The sequence below is a fragment of the Bombina bombina genome, chromosome 5 (assembly GCF_027579735.1).
Source record: "Bombina bombina isolate aBomBom1 chromosome 5, aBomBom1.pri, whole genome shotgun sequence".
In the NCBI taxonomy this organism is placed as follows: Eukaryota; Metazoa; Chordata; class Amphibia; order Anura; family Bombinatoridae; genus Bombina; species Bombina bombina.
The window spans coordinates 681,386,368-681,402,251 of NC_069503.1; the positions used below are offsets into that span (position 1 = coordinate 681,386,368).

General features: G+C 39.1%; 1 protein-coding gene across 1 annotated transcript in view; it reads left to right on the plus strand.

Annotated features, from left to right (window-relative positions):
• Positions 1-13,240, plus strand: part of LOC128660691 (ovalbumin-related protein X-like) — a 58,181-nt gene extending 44,941 nt beyond the window's left edge. Inside the window, exon 8 of the mRNA XM_053714646.1 lies at positions 11,668-13,240. Within this exon, the coding sequence (XP_053570621.1) occupies positions 11,668-12,069 (402 nt within the window). The 3' untranslated portion in view covers positions 12,070-13,240. The remainder of the gene's footprint in view (positions 1-11,667) is intronic.
• The last annotated feature ends 2,644 nt before the right edge of the window (positions 13,241-15,884 follow it).

A 15,884-nucleotide genomic window follows, 5' to 3' on the forward strand; every position in this document is an offset into this window, starting at 1 on the left:
TATATTATGTTTATTAACCCGTAATCTGCCGCTCCCGATATCACAACCACATTAAAAAAATATTAACTTCTAATCCTAACATTACAAAGTATATAATTACAACAAATTTTTTTTACTAAATTATAAAAAATAACAAACGCTAAATTACGGAAAATAACAAACGAAATGATCAAAAATAAAAAAGAATTACACCTAATCTAATAGCCCTATCAAAATAAAAAAGCCCACCCAAAATAAAAAAAAAACTAGCCTATAGTAAAGTACCAATACCCCTTAAAAGGGCTTTTTGTGGAGCATTGCCCAAAAGATATCAGCTCTTTTCCCTGAACAAAAAATACAAAAAAACCCCCGACAGTAAAACCCACCAACCAACCCCTCAAAATAAAAAAACCTAACTCAAAAAAATTCTAAGCGTCCCATTGCCCTGAAAAGGGCATTTGGATGGGCATTGCCCTTAAAAGGGCATATAGCCCTTTTACATGCGCAAACCCTAAACTAAAAAAAACCCAACCAAAAATCCTTAAAAAAACCTATCACTAACCCCTGAAGATCCACTTACAGTTTTTGAAGTCCTGCTTGAACTTCAATCTTCATCCTGGCGGCAAAGTTCTCATCCAGGCGGCAAGAAGTATTCATCCAGGCGGCCTCTTCAATCTTCATCCCGGTGGCGAAGCCCTCATCCAAGTGGCGAGAAGTCTTCATAAAGACGGCCACTTCTATCTTCATTCAGGAAGTATCATCTATCTTGATCCCGGCGGAGCGGGTCCATCCTGAAGACATCCGATGCAAAGCATCCTCTTCATACGGTCGCCGCCGTACACTGAATCTTCAATGCAAGGTATGCGATTCAAGATGGTGTCCCTTGCATTCCTATTGGCTGAAAATTTTGAATCAGCCAATAGGAATTAGAGCTGCTAAAATCCTAATGGCTGATTTAAGCAGTTCTCGTTCTATTGGCTGATTCAAATTTTTCAGCCAATAGGAATGCAAGGGACGCCATCTTGAATCGCGTACCTTGCATTAAAGATCAGTGTACGACGGTGACCGTATGAAGAGGCCACTTGGATGAGGACTTCGCCGCCGGGATGAAGATTTTTCAAGCGGGACTTCAAAAACTGTAAGTGGATCTTGTCACATAAATATATATGTATATACATACTCAGCAAAAACAGACGCACTCTCCAGAGTTTGTAGTATTGTCACTTTTTTATTTAGTAACGTTTCTGGGTTTTAGCCCCTTCGTCAGACACCACAAAAGTGATATCAAACATTTACTCACCCATAGCTTGCCTTAAAACCTCTCTACCGGTCTCCCTAGTGCCATTTAAAATCAGTGCAAACATAATTACACAAATACAAAATACCATTAGCATCATAGAAACACAGGTCAGATAGTAAATCACTTCATCCGGCTACCTATCATAGCAAAAAGCTGCCCAGAATTTCTACTAGTTAATGCCGTATCCTACAACATTTGCACTGATATTGTCATGACAACCGCTCAAATGTAAAAATAAAGGTTAAAAGCTCCCAAGAGTTATACAGATCATGCTGCTACTAAGAATATCCCTCTAAGATAAACAAAAAAAAATGTATAAAAAAGTGAAAAATGGCAGCGCTAATCACAATTAACAGTAGCTTTAAAACAACATGAAAAAGTCCACCCTAATGCTTAGTGAGTCAAATAGGAGGCTTATGCCACAATTAATTAATAATAGGTTAATATTTGCTAAAAGTCTCTGCACATTGTCTGGTGTCCCATGGGCTTATGTCCACCCGATATGTGCAATGCAAAAGATGGTATAAGAACCGTTATGGTTTAAATAGGTTAGCAGTGAACTTAGGCTGGAAGAAGGAAGGTGGTTAATTGGTTACCTTCGTTGTCGAACTCGCAAGCTCGGTATCCCTCTCAGCGTATCTCACCGCATCCAGAGGGATGACTAGAGGATGGAAGATGGTTAGATTCTATACCTTCGTTGTGTAGCTAGCACACTTTGTTTTCCCTCAGTGGATCTCCCCGCGTCCAGAGGGAAGGTGCAGCCAGTTGATTTCCTCGACTGGAATTGGATCACGTGACTGCCATTAATGGTCAAAGGTCGTAGCTGTCAATTTGAAAAGTTCAATAGCGCTATTGGTAAAAAGAGTTACAGTAGCCACTTACGCTAGATGCAATTTAACTTCAACGTATCATTCCAGTGGGTCCTTGTGTTTCATATACACCTCCCTCCATTCAAACTATGAACTCCTCAGGGTGGGTGTACTTCCAAACAGATATGGCTATGTCCACTGTTGCAAAGTAATGTATGGGTCCCGGTCAATGCATTTCGCCCTACTCTAATCTTTATCAAGACATACATTTGTGAATTACTTTGCACCCTATAAAGGCCTCCCTTCTTTCCAATTGGCTGGAAAAAAATTCAAGGAAAATTAAAGGTGGAATTTTATATTCATGTCCTTTATACGTTCAGAGGTAATGGTTAAAGTGCCTATTCATGTTTTATAATAAACACATATAAATACTATATAAATATGCCTAAAAGCATCTTTATTGTTATAAGTGGATGCTGTAGCAAAAATAACAAAAAACATATAGCCCTTCTATATTCATTCGTACATTAAGCGCCAATATTATAAAACACAAACATTTATATTAAAACTAAAAAATGTATTCCTCAAACTACATGCGTAAGTTAGATATAAGTGGAAGACTAGAGTTCAGGATAGTACATATAATAATAGCAGATATCAGCAATTTTGTATAGTTTTGGATCGTTTTTATAAGAAAGGTGATGTCACGCCGCCGAACCGCTTCTCACTATTGCGGTGGTGACTTGTTGCTATGGCCATTGCCATAGATGCAGGTGGTACTTCAGAGTGTGCGGTGATGACATCATCGCCACATGCTGCATCTCCATCCTGGATGCCGCTCCTGTGTACACCTGTGTGTCCTCTTTGTAATCGGCACCTATGTAAGTACCTGCAGTGCTTACATGCACTGCCCAAGTATAGGTGTTACTTAGTGTTCTCCTGGGTGTTATTGTTGCTGTATGCTGGACTGTTATATTGTTGCTGACCTCTGCTTGTTTGACCACTCTGCCTGTTAACCTCTAAACTGATGGATTGATATACTGCTGCTGAACTCTGCTTTTCTGACCACTCTGCCTGTTAACCCCTAAACTGCTGGGTTGATATACTGCTGCTGAACTCTGCTTGTCTGACCACTCTGCCTGTTAAGCCCTAAACTGCTGGATTGATATACTATTGCTGAACTCTGCTTGTCTGATCACGCTGCCTGCCTAAAACTGCTGGATTGTTATACAGTTGCTGAACTCTGCTTGTCTGACCATTCTAATGGTTTACCCCTGAACTGTTATACTGTTGGATTTCTCTTTGTTGCTGAATATGCCTGTTCCTGGTCCTTCTATTGGTTTACCCCTGAACTTCTATTCTGCCGGATTTCCTTCCTATTGCCGCTAAGGACTTCCCTGCCTACTGTGAGTACTGCTTACCTCATTTTACAATGAGGTTTTATTTCCTATCACTCCACTCGATGCCTGGATAAGAAGACCACTGGCCAAGTTTGGTTGATAGAGTAATATCCCACAAGTATTACATTATACTTGGGTCATGGATCCAAATGAGGTTGCAAGAGCAGTCCATCTTCAGGGACAGATGCTGGGAACCCATACTGTACACTTGCAGAATGTGGACTCTAAACTAGAAGCTATATCCGCTATGCTCTCCTTATTGGTTGCAGAAAAGAATACTACTACTGTTGTTGCGCAGCCAGTCCCAGTTGCCAGTGCTGTATCCTCTTCCCCTGCTTCTGGAAACATACCCCGGATACCTTTGCCTAACAAGTACGATGGTACTACTGACTATATGGGTTTTCTTAACCAGTGCAGGCTGCACTTTTTCAATCATCCTCACACCTTCCAGTCTCATCAGTCAAAGGTCACCTTTATCATTTCTTTATTGAAAGACAAGGCCCTGGCCTGGTTCTATCCCCTTTTGGAACAGAGCACTCAACTCCTGAACAATGCTGATGCTTTCATTACTGCATTATCTTCTATGTTTGGGACTTCTGGCCATGCTTTTGCTGCAGAATCTTGGATCTCCGCTAGAGCAATAGGATTGTGGCACAATATGCCATTGAGTTTTGCACCTTGGCATTTGAGACCAGTTGGGACGGCAGTGCCCTCAAGGCGGCTTTTAGGAGAGGTTTGCATGAACACCTCAAGGACGAACTTACTTATCGTGATGTTCCTTCTTTCCTTGATGAATTTGTATCACTTTGTATCAGTCTAGATTCTCACTTCCAGGAGAGACAAGGGTCCTCTTACTTGTCCAGTTTCTAGACTATCCTCTACCCCTTCAGCACCTCCAAATGCCTCTGTAGAGGAACCCATGGATCTCTCCTCCCTCAAGCCCTCTAAATCCGAAAGACAGAGAAGGAGATTGAGACTATGTTTCTATTGTGGTTCTAACTCACAGCAGCTTAAGAACTGTGATATTCTTCCGGGAAAAGCCAATGCTTAGAGGATAATATTGGGGTACCTCTAAGCGTGGTCACTACTAAATCCCCTCAATACTCTCGGATCCTGGTACCTGTTACCATGACCTTCCTTCAGAATTCTGTCCATGCTCAATCCTATATTGATTCAGGGGCAGCTGGAAATTTTCTTGATCACCGTTTTATGATTCAGGCAGGCTTACCTCTTCTGCAGAAAAAACAATGTCTCAAGATAACTACTCTAGATGGCACTCCCCTTGGATCAGGCTAATCCATTTTTAATCAATACCCCTAACCCTGACTGTGAGAGTCCTTCAAACCGAACAGTTGCAGTTTGATGTCATTCATTCTCCAGCACAACTTGTCATCCTTGGTCTTCCTTTGCTTTGTATACACAATCCACAGTTTGGCTGGGCCGAGGGACAGTTGGCCTCCTGGAGTACATCCTGCTTCCACTCCTGCCTTGCTAAGGTTACTCCTCTTCTCCGCATTCCCATAGCCAGTCTACAGACCCCTTCAAACCTTCCCTCAGTATATGCGGATTTCACAGACGTCTTTGAAATGAAAGCAGCTGATGTGCTGCCACCCCACCGTCCTTACGACTGCAAAATTGACCACTTTCCTGGAGCCCCACTTCCTAAAGGGAGGACTTAACCACTCTCCAAAGCTAAAACCAAGTCCATGGAGGACTATATTCAAGAAAACCTAGCTAAAGGCTTTATTCGCCCTTCCTCCTCTCCTGCCGGGGCTGGCTTCTTTTTTGTCAGTAAAAAGGACAGTGGGCTCAGACCATGTATTGACTACAGAGCCCTACACAACATCACTATCAAGAATCGCTATCCCATTGCTTTGATCACTGAACTTAAAAATTTACTTCAGAATGCTCGCTACTGCACCAAGTTGTACCTACATGGGGCGTACAATCCTAGCCGTATCTTCCCAGGGCATGAATGGAAGACTGCCTTCAACACAAGATCAGGGCATTACAAATACCTTGTAATGCCCTTTGGGCTGTGTAATGCCCCTGCAGTCTTTCAAGCATTTGTCAACAATGTCTTCCATGACCTCCTCAATCGCACTGTCATTGTCTACCTGGATGATATCCTTATTTTCTCTTCCACCCTTGAGGAGCATCATGAACACATGAGACAGATACTTCTCTGCCTCAGAGACAATTCTCTGGTAGCCAAACTGGAGAAATATAAGTTTGATCAAGTCCAGATCCAGTTCCTTGGCTTGTCATCTCGAAGGAGGGTTTTGCCATGGATCCTTCTAAGCTCAAAGCAGTTCTGGAATAGCCTCAACCAACTTCATTAAAGGAACTACAGAGATTCTTGGGGTTTTCCAATTATTACCCCAAGTTTATGAAGAACGTTTCCCAGATAGTTGCTCCACTCACTGAGTTGACTAAGCGGAACAAAGACTGTAAAAATTGGCCTCCTGAAGCCATGAATGCCTTATCTCTTCTTGAAAAAAAGTGAAAAAAGCCTTTTGTTCTGCTCCTGTGCTCCGCCATCCTGATCCTGACCTGCAGTTCACTTTCAAGGTTGATGCCTTCAAAGTTGTGGGTGGGGCAGTCTTAACTAAAGGGATCCTTAAACTTCCAAGTTGCGCCCTGTAGCCTTTTTCTCTAAATGCTTTACTCCTGCAGAGAGGAATTACGATGTGGATAATCATGAACTCTTAGCCATTAAGATGGCCCTGACCGAATGGCATCATTGGCTAGAGGGTACCGCCAACCCCATTCAAATTCTCACTGACCACAAAAATCTGACTTACCTAGAGACTGCTCATCGACTCAATTCTCGACAGGCCAGGTGGGTCTTGTTCTTTTCCCGTTTTAACTTCATGGTCTCTTATCTTCCTGGGACCAAAAATAAAAAGGCTGATGCACTTTTCCATCAGTTTCCTTAGTCTAGTGATTCTTCTAAAGCGCCTATTGAACACATCATACCCCCTCCTGTGTGGTTTCTCAACTTAACACCTCTCTTCTTCAAAGACTGCAACGTGCCCAGTCTAGAAAGCCTCCTGAAGCCTCCCACGGCTCCTGATGCCTTCTTTGTACCTCTAAACCTACACACTCCTGTACTATCCTGGGCTCATGATAGTAAACTGTCAGCACATCCTGGTTTGACAAGAACTTTCAAGCTTCTTTCCCAACATTTATGATGGCCTACCATGAAGTCTGATGGCTCATTTTGTACCCTTAATTCTTGGGCAGATGGCGGTTTCTTTATCACTTTATCTCTTTATCTCTTACATGTGGTACGATTACATGGCATTTCCATGAATATTGTTTCCGACAGAGGTCCGCAATTTATCTCTACTTTTTGTAAAGCCTTTTGCAACTCGATTGGAACCACTGTTTCCTTGTCTTCTGGCTACCATCCTCAGACTAATGGGCTGACTGAGAGAGTTAATAAAGATCTCGAAGCCATAGCTGCAAAGAATACTCACTGTCACTCTTCTCTACAATGTTCTTCATTCCAAGTCGCGGCAGGTTACCAACCTTGTGTCTTTCCTCTTTCTGCTCAGTCCACAGGGGTCCCCGCTGCAGACCTACACATCACTAACCACATCACTGACATCACTACTCATTGGCAACATATTCATTCTCAGTTACGTTTAGCTGTCTCCATATACAAGAGGTTTGCTGATCATCATAGAGCTTCTGCTCGTGCCTTTTTAGTAGGTGAACGTGTTTGGGTCTCTACTCGACATATTCGTCTATGTTAACCCAGTTACAAACTAGGGCCTTGGTTTATCGGCCCTTACAAGGTCCTTAAAAGTCTCCTGTTGCCTACAAAGTGGCCTTGTCCAGAACCCTGCGTATACACCCAGTCTTCCACATCTCACTGCTCAAGCCCTGCATCAAGAACAGATATACTGGACTCAGACCTCCTCCGCTTTTAATTCATGGTGAACCTGAGTACGAGGTTGCTAAGATCCTGGATTCCAGATACAGGCGCAGGCAACTGCAGTACCTTGTGCATTGGAAGGGTTACCATGTAGCAGATCATTCCTGGATTCCTGCCCGTGATGTGCATGCTCCTTCTTTGGTCTCCAGGTTTCAGGCTGCTCATCCCTACAAGCCGACATTGGTTCCCAGAGGTAACCCCTTGGAAGGGGGCTATGTCATGCTGCTGCGCCGCTACTCGCTATGGCTGTTGCCATAGGCACGGCGGTGGTAACTTGTTGCTATGGCCATTGCTATAGATGCAGGCGGTGCTTCAGAGCATTCAGCAATGACATCATTGCCACACACTGCCTCTCCAAACCGGATGCCGCTCCTGTGTACACCTGTTTGTACTCCTTGTCGGGGATCGGCTCCTATGCAAGTACCTGCAGTGCTTACATGCACTGCCCAATTATAGGTGTTACTTAGTGTTCTCCTGGGTGTTATTGTTGCTGTATGCTGGACTGTTATATTTTTGCTGACCTCTGCTTGTTTGACCACTCTGCCTGATAACCCCTAAAATGATGGATTGACATACTGCTGTTAAACTCTGCTTGTCTGACCACTCTGCCTGTTAAACCCTAAACTGCTGGATTGATATACTGTTGCTGAACTCTGCTTGTCTGACAACTCTGCCTGTTAACCCCTAAACTGCTGGATTGATATACTTGCTGAACTCTGCTTGTCTGACAACTCTGCCTGCCTAAAACTGCTGGATTGTTATACTGTTGCTGAACTATGCTTGTCTGACCATTCTATTGGTTTACCCCTGAACTGTTATATTGTTGGATTACCTTTGTTGCTGACTACCGCCTGTTTCTGGTCCTTCTATTGGTTTACCCCTGAACTGCTATTCTGCGGATTTACTTCCAATTGCCGCTAAGGAATTCCCTGCCTACTGTGAGTACTGCTTACGTCATTTTACACTTTCTCTGCTCTGGGTTATTTCCTATCACTCCACTTGACGCCAGGATAAGAAGACTACTGGCCAAGTTTGGTTTGATACAGGAATATCCCACGCGCATTACAGGTGAGACATCTATTTCAGAATTAAGTTCTGAAGGGTACAATGTATCCATTTTGTAGAGAAGTTCTGCCTCTAGTTTGAGCAGTTACCCCCTCTCCAGTTTGGACTAACTTTCATAATTCCCCAGTATTTTAAATCTTTAAGGTTGTTATGAATTTCCCTAAAGTGACTATATAATTGGGTGTCTAATTTTCCTCTATCTATACAGGAGATGTGTTCCCTTATTCGCTCTCTAAGAGTTCTTGTAGTTTCACCTAAATATAATTTGTTGCAGGAACATTTTATAGCATAGATAACCCCTTTATCTTGACATCTTATGATATCCTTGATTGTCAATTTGTAATTATTAAGTTTTAATTTTGCAAGTAAACTGACATGCTCTACAGCCGAAACATGGGAAGAAGCCCTGAAGTAGGTTTCCATCTAGACCGCTCATGGCCTCTACTCTTCTCCTGTTTCCATCACTTGGGGCCAACATGTTTTTAAAGTTTTGAGCTTTTCTATACATCATTCTAGGGTGATCTCCTACAACTTTATTACTAATTAACAGGTCGGTTTGGATTAAGTGCCAGTGCTTATTGAGGTCATTATTTGGTCATTATTCTGTAACTGGAGGTAAAAAGTATATTAAAGGGATATTCCACCATAATAATATCTATTGCACAGAAACCACATATAACTAGACTGATAGTGGCATTCCCAAAACTAAATAGTATGGCATACAAAAGAAATTGTCATTTTCAAGTCGTCACAGCAACTTCCAAAACGCCCCTCAGAAACACTTTTTTTTTCTTTTTCTTTATGCTGTTGATGTAATCCAATCATCCATATGTAAATAAACCACTATTAGCCTGGGGGGCCACTTGCACGTGTGCATTAAGAGCTATTGCATTCTTATTGTCCTTATTGTGATGCTTCTAATCACACGCTGTACTGAAGCTGATTGCTACTAACAATATGGAGCTATGAGCTGTCAGATTTACGGAACTAATAGGAGTTCAAAGGTAGCGCTTGAATTCACAAATGTAGTGAAAATAAGCTCCAGAGCAGCCATGCACTAATGGTAGCTAGCTGAACACATATGGTGAACCAATGACAAGAGGCATATGTGTGTAGCCACTAGTCACCAGCTAGTTCTTCTCAGTAGTACATTTGCTTTTCAACAAAGGATACCTAGAAAATTAAGTACATTTGAGGGAAAACTGCATAATCTATTTGAACCATTATTTTTACGTTTCATGTGTCTTGGATAAACATTATCAGCCTTTAATACCTATCGTTTAGTTAAAGCATTAACAACATGTAACTTGCCCTCTGTATAGAAGGATTGAGCCATCAGAATGTCTAACTACATAAGCATTAACTCAGTTAAATGCAGTAACTAATAAAGCAGAACAATGTTTATATTCCATAGGTTTTCTTTAGTTCTCATTTGAATTCACATTTACAGACACAAATTATCTGTAGTTTAAACAGATAAGTGGATGGAATGGGCATGCGTTTGTTATTTGTCATACATGTTTGCAGTGGCAATATTTTTGTAATTCTCTATTTACTTACAAAGCAATTTACTGAACTGAATTAATGGTTTATAGCGAATTGATTCAACATTGAAGTTTGTATTATTTGCAAGCATAGCTACATGTAACAGTGCAATAATAAAATAGTCTAAACATTGCAGCATTTTAGCAATGTTACACCCCTTTAAAGCAAATGGATTAGTTGTTTTACCTACACTTTGGCCGTGTATCTTTTGCTTGTGTTCTCAAGAAAAATACAGATTCTAGGGAGGTGCCAAATTAGAGGTTAAACCCACACATCTATATATCTTGCAATAAATGGCATCATCCTATAATGATAATACAGGTGTATACGATGTCTCACTCCTAGCAATAATAATGAAAAGATTAAAGTTAAAGCAAACAAAACCAAAAGTGCAAAACATCCACAGACTCCATGCCCCAAAACCCCCAAAAAACAGGTACTCACAATGGGAGTAGCACTCCGACGTGCTGTTACAGATGTGCTGCGTAATTGCAGTATCTCAGCTCACTGGCCCCATGCAACAGCTTACGAAAAGCTCTTTGCACTCCCGCTTATGACTATAAACAACTCCAACTCGTGTGTGGCTAATGACTTTTGTTAAAACACTTTAAGACTATTAAAAATAAAAGCTTCATTTTCACTTACACACGTTACAAATACTACGCGTTTCTCAGCGCCAAACACTGTTTCCTCATGCATACTATAGCAAACAGGTGGAGCCAAATTATTAAAAGAAACATCTAACAATCCAAGACTAGATTATTACCAACCAATGGAAAGCTGTTGCTATGGAAACCTCAAATCCAATCAGACAACATAACGTGCACAAAATGTAAAACTTATGTTAGAGTTGTATACCCCAAGCAGCATATAGGCTCCTACAATGTATTCAAATAATATATTGAAAATCTGTATCCCTAATGTGGGATATAATAGTTATATTTATATATATATATATATATATATATATATATATATATATATATATATATATATATAAGATACACTTCTCAATAAGGTGTGTGATACCCTACTTACCCTTAGATGTAAAAGATACTTATGTGTCAATCAAGTATATATAATCAACTCAACCATTACTTTTATTTTCTATAAATGTTCTCCTCAGTTTGAGTACATTCTGTGGAGTTTGTGGCTGTTCAGCACTGGCAGGCTCCCTCTGTTTCTTTTTGTTTTCTTTTGCTTGTGCGCATCTTTTTATAAGTTCTCGCAAAACAAAAAAAATCTTGAAAAGCATCCAATACCTCTGTTTCATAAATATGTGTTATATCATTTGCATTGAATGGATTTAAATAGAAACTAAAATAATCTGAATTTACATGCAATGGGATTGATCACAATCCTTTGAAAATGATGATCAAATAATTTGTCCCCAAATATTCCCATAGACTAACGGTATATTCTGTAGAAGAACCATTAGATAAACTTTTCTAAAGAATTGTAATAGACACCACTGTGTTTTCGCATGTGGATGATGCATTGGAAATAATATAATAATATTATTAATATATATATATATATATATATATATATATATATATATATATATATATATATATATATATACTATTCAGTATTTACTTACTAATTATTATTTTGTTTTATTAGGTAGAGCAACAGTTAAGTTCGAAGTCTTTGGCCAGTTGGACAAGTTCTGAAAATATGATGAAGACAAAAGTTGAATTACACCTTCCACGTTTTAAGCTTGAAGAGAGCTATGATCTTGGTACAAACTTGCAAAATATGGGAATGGTGGATGCTTTTAGTCGACAGAAAGCTAATTTATCTGGTATATCAGAAGTGGGTTTATATGTGTCAAAGGTGGTTCATAAAGCTTTTCTTGAAATAAATGAAGAAGGAACAGAGGCAGCTGCAGCAACTGGAATAACCATAGTTCCAAAAAAGCTTACAATTCCTGAAATATTTAAGGTTAATCATCCATTCCTCTTTTTTATTTTGCATAATGAATCCAAAACCATTATCTTCATGGGCAAGTATATTTCTCCATAGAGCTGACATAAATGTTAATCTAATATTGGGGCTGTTTTTTGTCTATTTGCTATAGACCAAAAAAAAAAAAAAAAGAGCACAGAAGCATATATTTTATAGAATAGAATTTTGTCTTTTTTCCTGACATTTTTTTTTTAGTTTGCTTGAATGTTACTACTCAAACTTATTTAAAGCGATGGTAATCAGGTCCAGAATCTAATCAATATTTTAGATGGACTTTGATAACTTGTAATGAAGATGCATTGTAATTTACTTTTTAATTATGCTGTGCCATTCTAATACCCTGTGCTCCAGTCGCCCACTTCAAAACTCATATGTTTTGTGAGCTAACATTTGAAATTGTTCTCTAATCAGCGCTCTAGCTACAAAAACAAAAAACGCCCTACGGCTAGAGTGCCGATTGGGTAATTATTCAAAGTGTTAGCTCTAAAAAAAATGACTTTTGAAGTGGGTGGCCAGAGCGCAGGGTATTAGAATAGCACAGCTAGATTAAAAAATAAGTTATATTGCATCTTTATTAGAAGTGATAACTTAACCCCTTAATGACCACAATGTACCCTGTATGTCACTGGTCGTTAAGGTTTTTTTTCAGGACATAATAGCACAAGTCTAGAAAGAACACGCTATTAATGCCCTCCCTCCAGCAGGCTTTGTGGAATAGAGCAGTCTCAACGCTGGTGGCAAGACCGCGCTATAAAACAATTAAGTCCCAAAAAAAGGCCAATGACATACAGGGTACGTCGCTGGTCCTTAAGGGGTTAAAGTCCCTGTAAAATTTTGCTTAAATTCCGGACCTGATTTTAAAACATGTAAAGTTTACCACTTTACCACGTATGCTTACGTACTTACTTATAAAATATACAAAATAATATGAAATGGTTAATATTTATACTGTGGGGAGTATTCTAGAATAAGTAAAATGCCCTTGATATCCTGATTTAGCATTGAAGCAAATCATACATCTAAAGCAGTTTTACTATGTTTTTCACATTATAGCTTTTCTTTTTAATGACACGATGAGTCCTCGGATCATCTAATTACTATTGGGAATATTACTCCTCCCCTGCAGGAGGCGGCAAAGAGCACCACAGCAAAGCTGTTAAATATCACCTCCCTTCCCTCCCACCCTAGTCATTCTCTTTGCCTACGCTAGAATACGTACTCTAACCTCTCTTGTGGTCATCTCAACGTATGCCATTTTACATGAACAAAAAAGTACATATATAACTTCTATCGTCCTACAGGAGAAGCGTGATGTTAGAAAAACTGGAGAAACATACAAACTAACATCACACTTCTCCTGTAGGATGATAGGAGTTATATATGTACTTTTTTGTTCATGTAAAATGGCATACATTGGGATGACCACAAGAGAGGTCAGAGTACGTATTCTAGAACATGCTAATAACATCAAGAATGCTAACAGAGATGAGAATAAAGGCAAGAAAATTACATCGTTGGCCAAACACTTTCAATTGTATCAAAACAGTACAACTACTGGATTACAATATACAGTAATCCAAAAAGCATCTTTAGGTATAAGAGGGGGCAATATTGAAAAGACTTTACTTAAAATGGAGTGTAGGTGGATTTATCTACTTAACTCAGTAAAACTTAATGGCATGAATGACTTTAACAATTTTTTTGTATATATATATATATATATATATATATATATATATATATATATAAACTTAATATCATTCACATTGAATTAAATGTTTTTTTGATAATAGCGAAAAATGCTTAACCTCACTTCATACACCTTAATTTACAGCACATGTTCACCTGATTTATATCACTCTATCACGTTATTCCAATTATTATGTCACAATTAATTTTCACTGTTTTTCCCCCTTTTTTACCTTATATATGTCACAATACTCCCAGTATGGATCAGCTATTTTGATCTGTATAAATATCAAGATAAGGAATGCACCACCTTAAATATTGTACATTTGAGTTATGATTCAAAAACTTTAAATCACATCCACATTGTCCACCCTTCCTACCACACATTTATTTATCTTCTTGAGTTCATTCATACATTGACATTTCTAAATGGAAGTTCATGCCCAGTACTTAACATTATCTCGACGAGTAGGTAGGGGATAGTGATTCTAGGAAGTAATACCCATAAAAATGTATAATGATTATCAGTTTTATTACAATACATCTACAATCTAATAGTCTTGTATAAGGACGGAATATGACTGGTCTTTTATGGCACCGAAATTGCAAATTTAATTTGTGCAGATTTCATTGGCTATAGACTCTGTATATCTCAGTAATGAATCGTAACAGCAGAGATTTATTTCATAGATTTTGGCCCATATTTATCTGATCCGACAGTGCGGATCAGGTCCGACAGACCTCGCAACGCCGCCCCCTGCAGACTCATGGCCAATAGGCCTCCAGCAGGGGGGTGTCAATCAACCCGGTCGTACTCGATCGGGTTGATTTCCGGCGATGTCTGTCCGCCTGCTCAGAGCAGGCGGACAGGTTATGGAGCAGCGGCCTTTGTGACTGCTGCTTCATAACTGCTGTTTCCTGCAGGCTCGCCAGAAACACGGGCATCAAGCTCCATTCGGAGCTTGATAAATATGCCCCTTTGTCTCACCTACACTCCTCAAGAATATGTCTCATGTATTCTATCCCCAACAACTTCATTAGACATTTGTTATCCTTTAATGCTTAATTATTTATTAGGTATAAATTGCCTGACAGCAACACTGAACTAATAAATTAATCCTCACAGTCAAGCATGATAGGACTGTTGAACATGATGCATATATAAATTTACAGGGGCATGAAACCGAAATCTTTTCTTTTGTGATTTAAAAAGAGTATGCCATTTTAAACCACTTTGTAATTTACTTCTATTATCTCATTTGCTTAATTCTCTTGACATACTTTGCTGAAAAGCATATCTAGATATGCTCAGTAGCTGCTGATTGGTTGCTGCACATAGATGCCTCGTGTGATTGGCTCCCCCATATGCACTGCTATTTCTTCAATCAAGGATATCTATAGAATGAAGCAAATTAGATAATAGAAGTAAATTGGAATATTGTTTAAAATTGTATTCTCTACTTGAATCATAAAAGAAAATATTTGGGTTTAGTGTCCCTTTAACATGGTATATAGATAAACTAATATCAATGTACACACTGTGGTGTTACATTTTGTAACATTATAATTTATAATCCACTCTGGCAAGATAAATTTGGACAAAGAGTCTATTACCTTCGTCTCCTAATCTATATTATCCTCCTCAATTACTACTGAAGTTACTAATGCTGTATATTAATACGATCCTCTATTAATGGTAACGGATCTGACATGCCACTATCTAGTAAAAATATTACTATATGATATTAGGTTAAGAGCAATTTTGTAATCTGATTACCCATTTCTATATACTAGTTATATGTGCAGTGTCCACAAGTAATTATACTAAAATGCATATACATGTCGGTATATCGGCCACTCATGTTTCAGTAAATACATTATATTGTCACAAATCTGTCAGTGAGCACATCGTATTAAAAACCTACATTGTTACTATTGAAATAGATTCACTTGTTGAATTGCCCACGGAATGATTGAAGATAATATATACAATTTAGCAGACTTCTTCTATCTTTATCCTTGCTGTACATATAACGCTAACATATTTTCAGTCATATTATGAGCCTCCGTTTGTAAACATGATCAGCCAATTAAATTCAACAGCATGTCATGCTGTCACTCAACATACACACCTCCTACTGTCGTCAGATTTTCAATCTGTTTTGATTCGCTGACCGATTCAC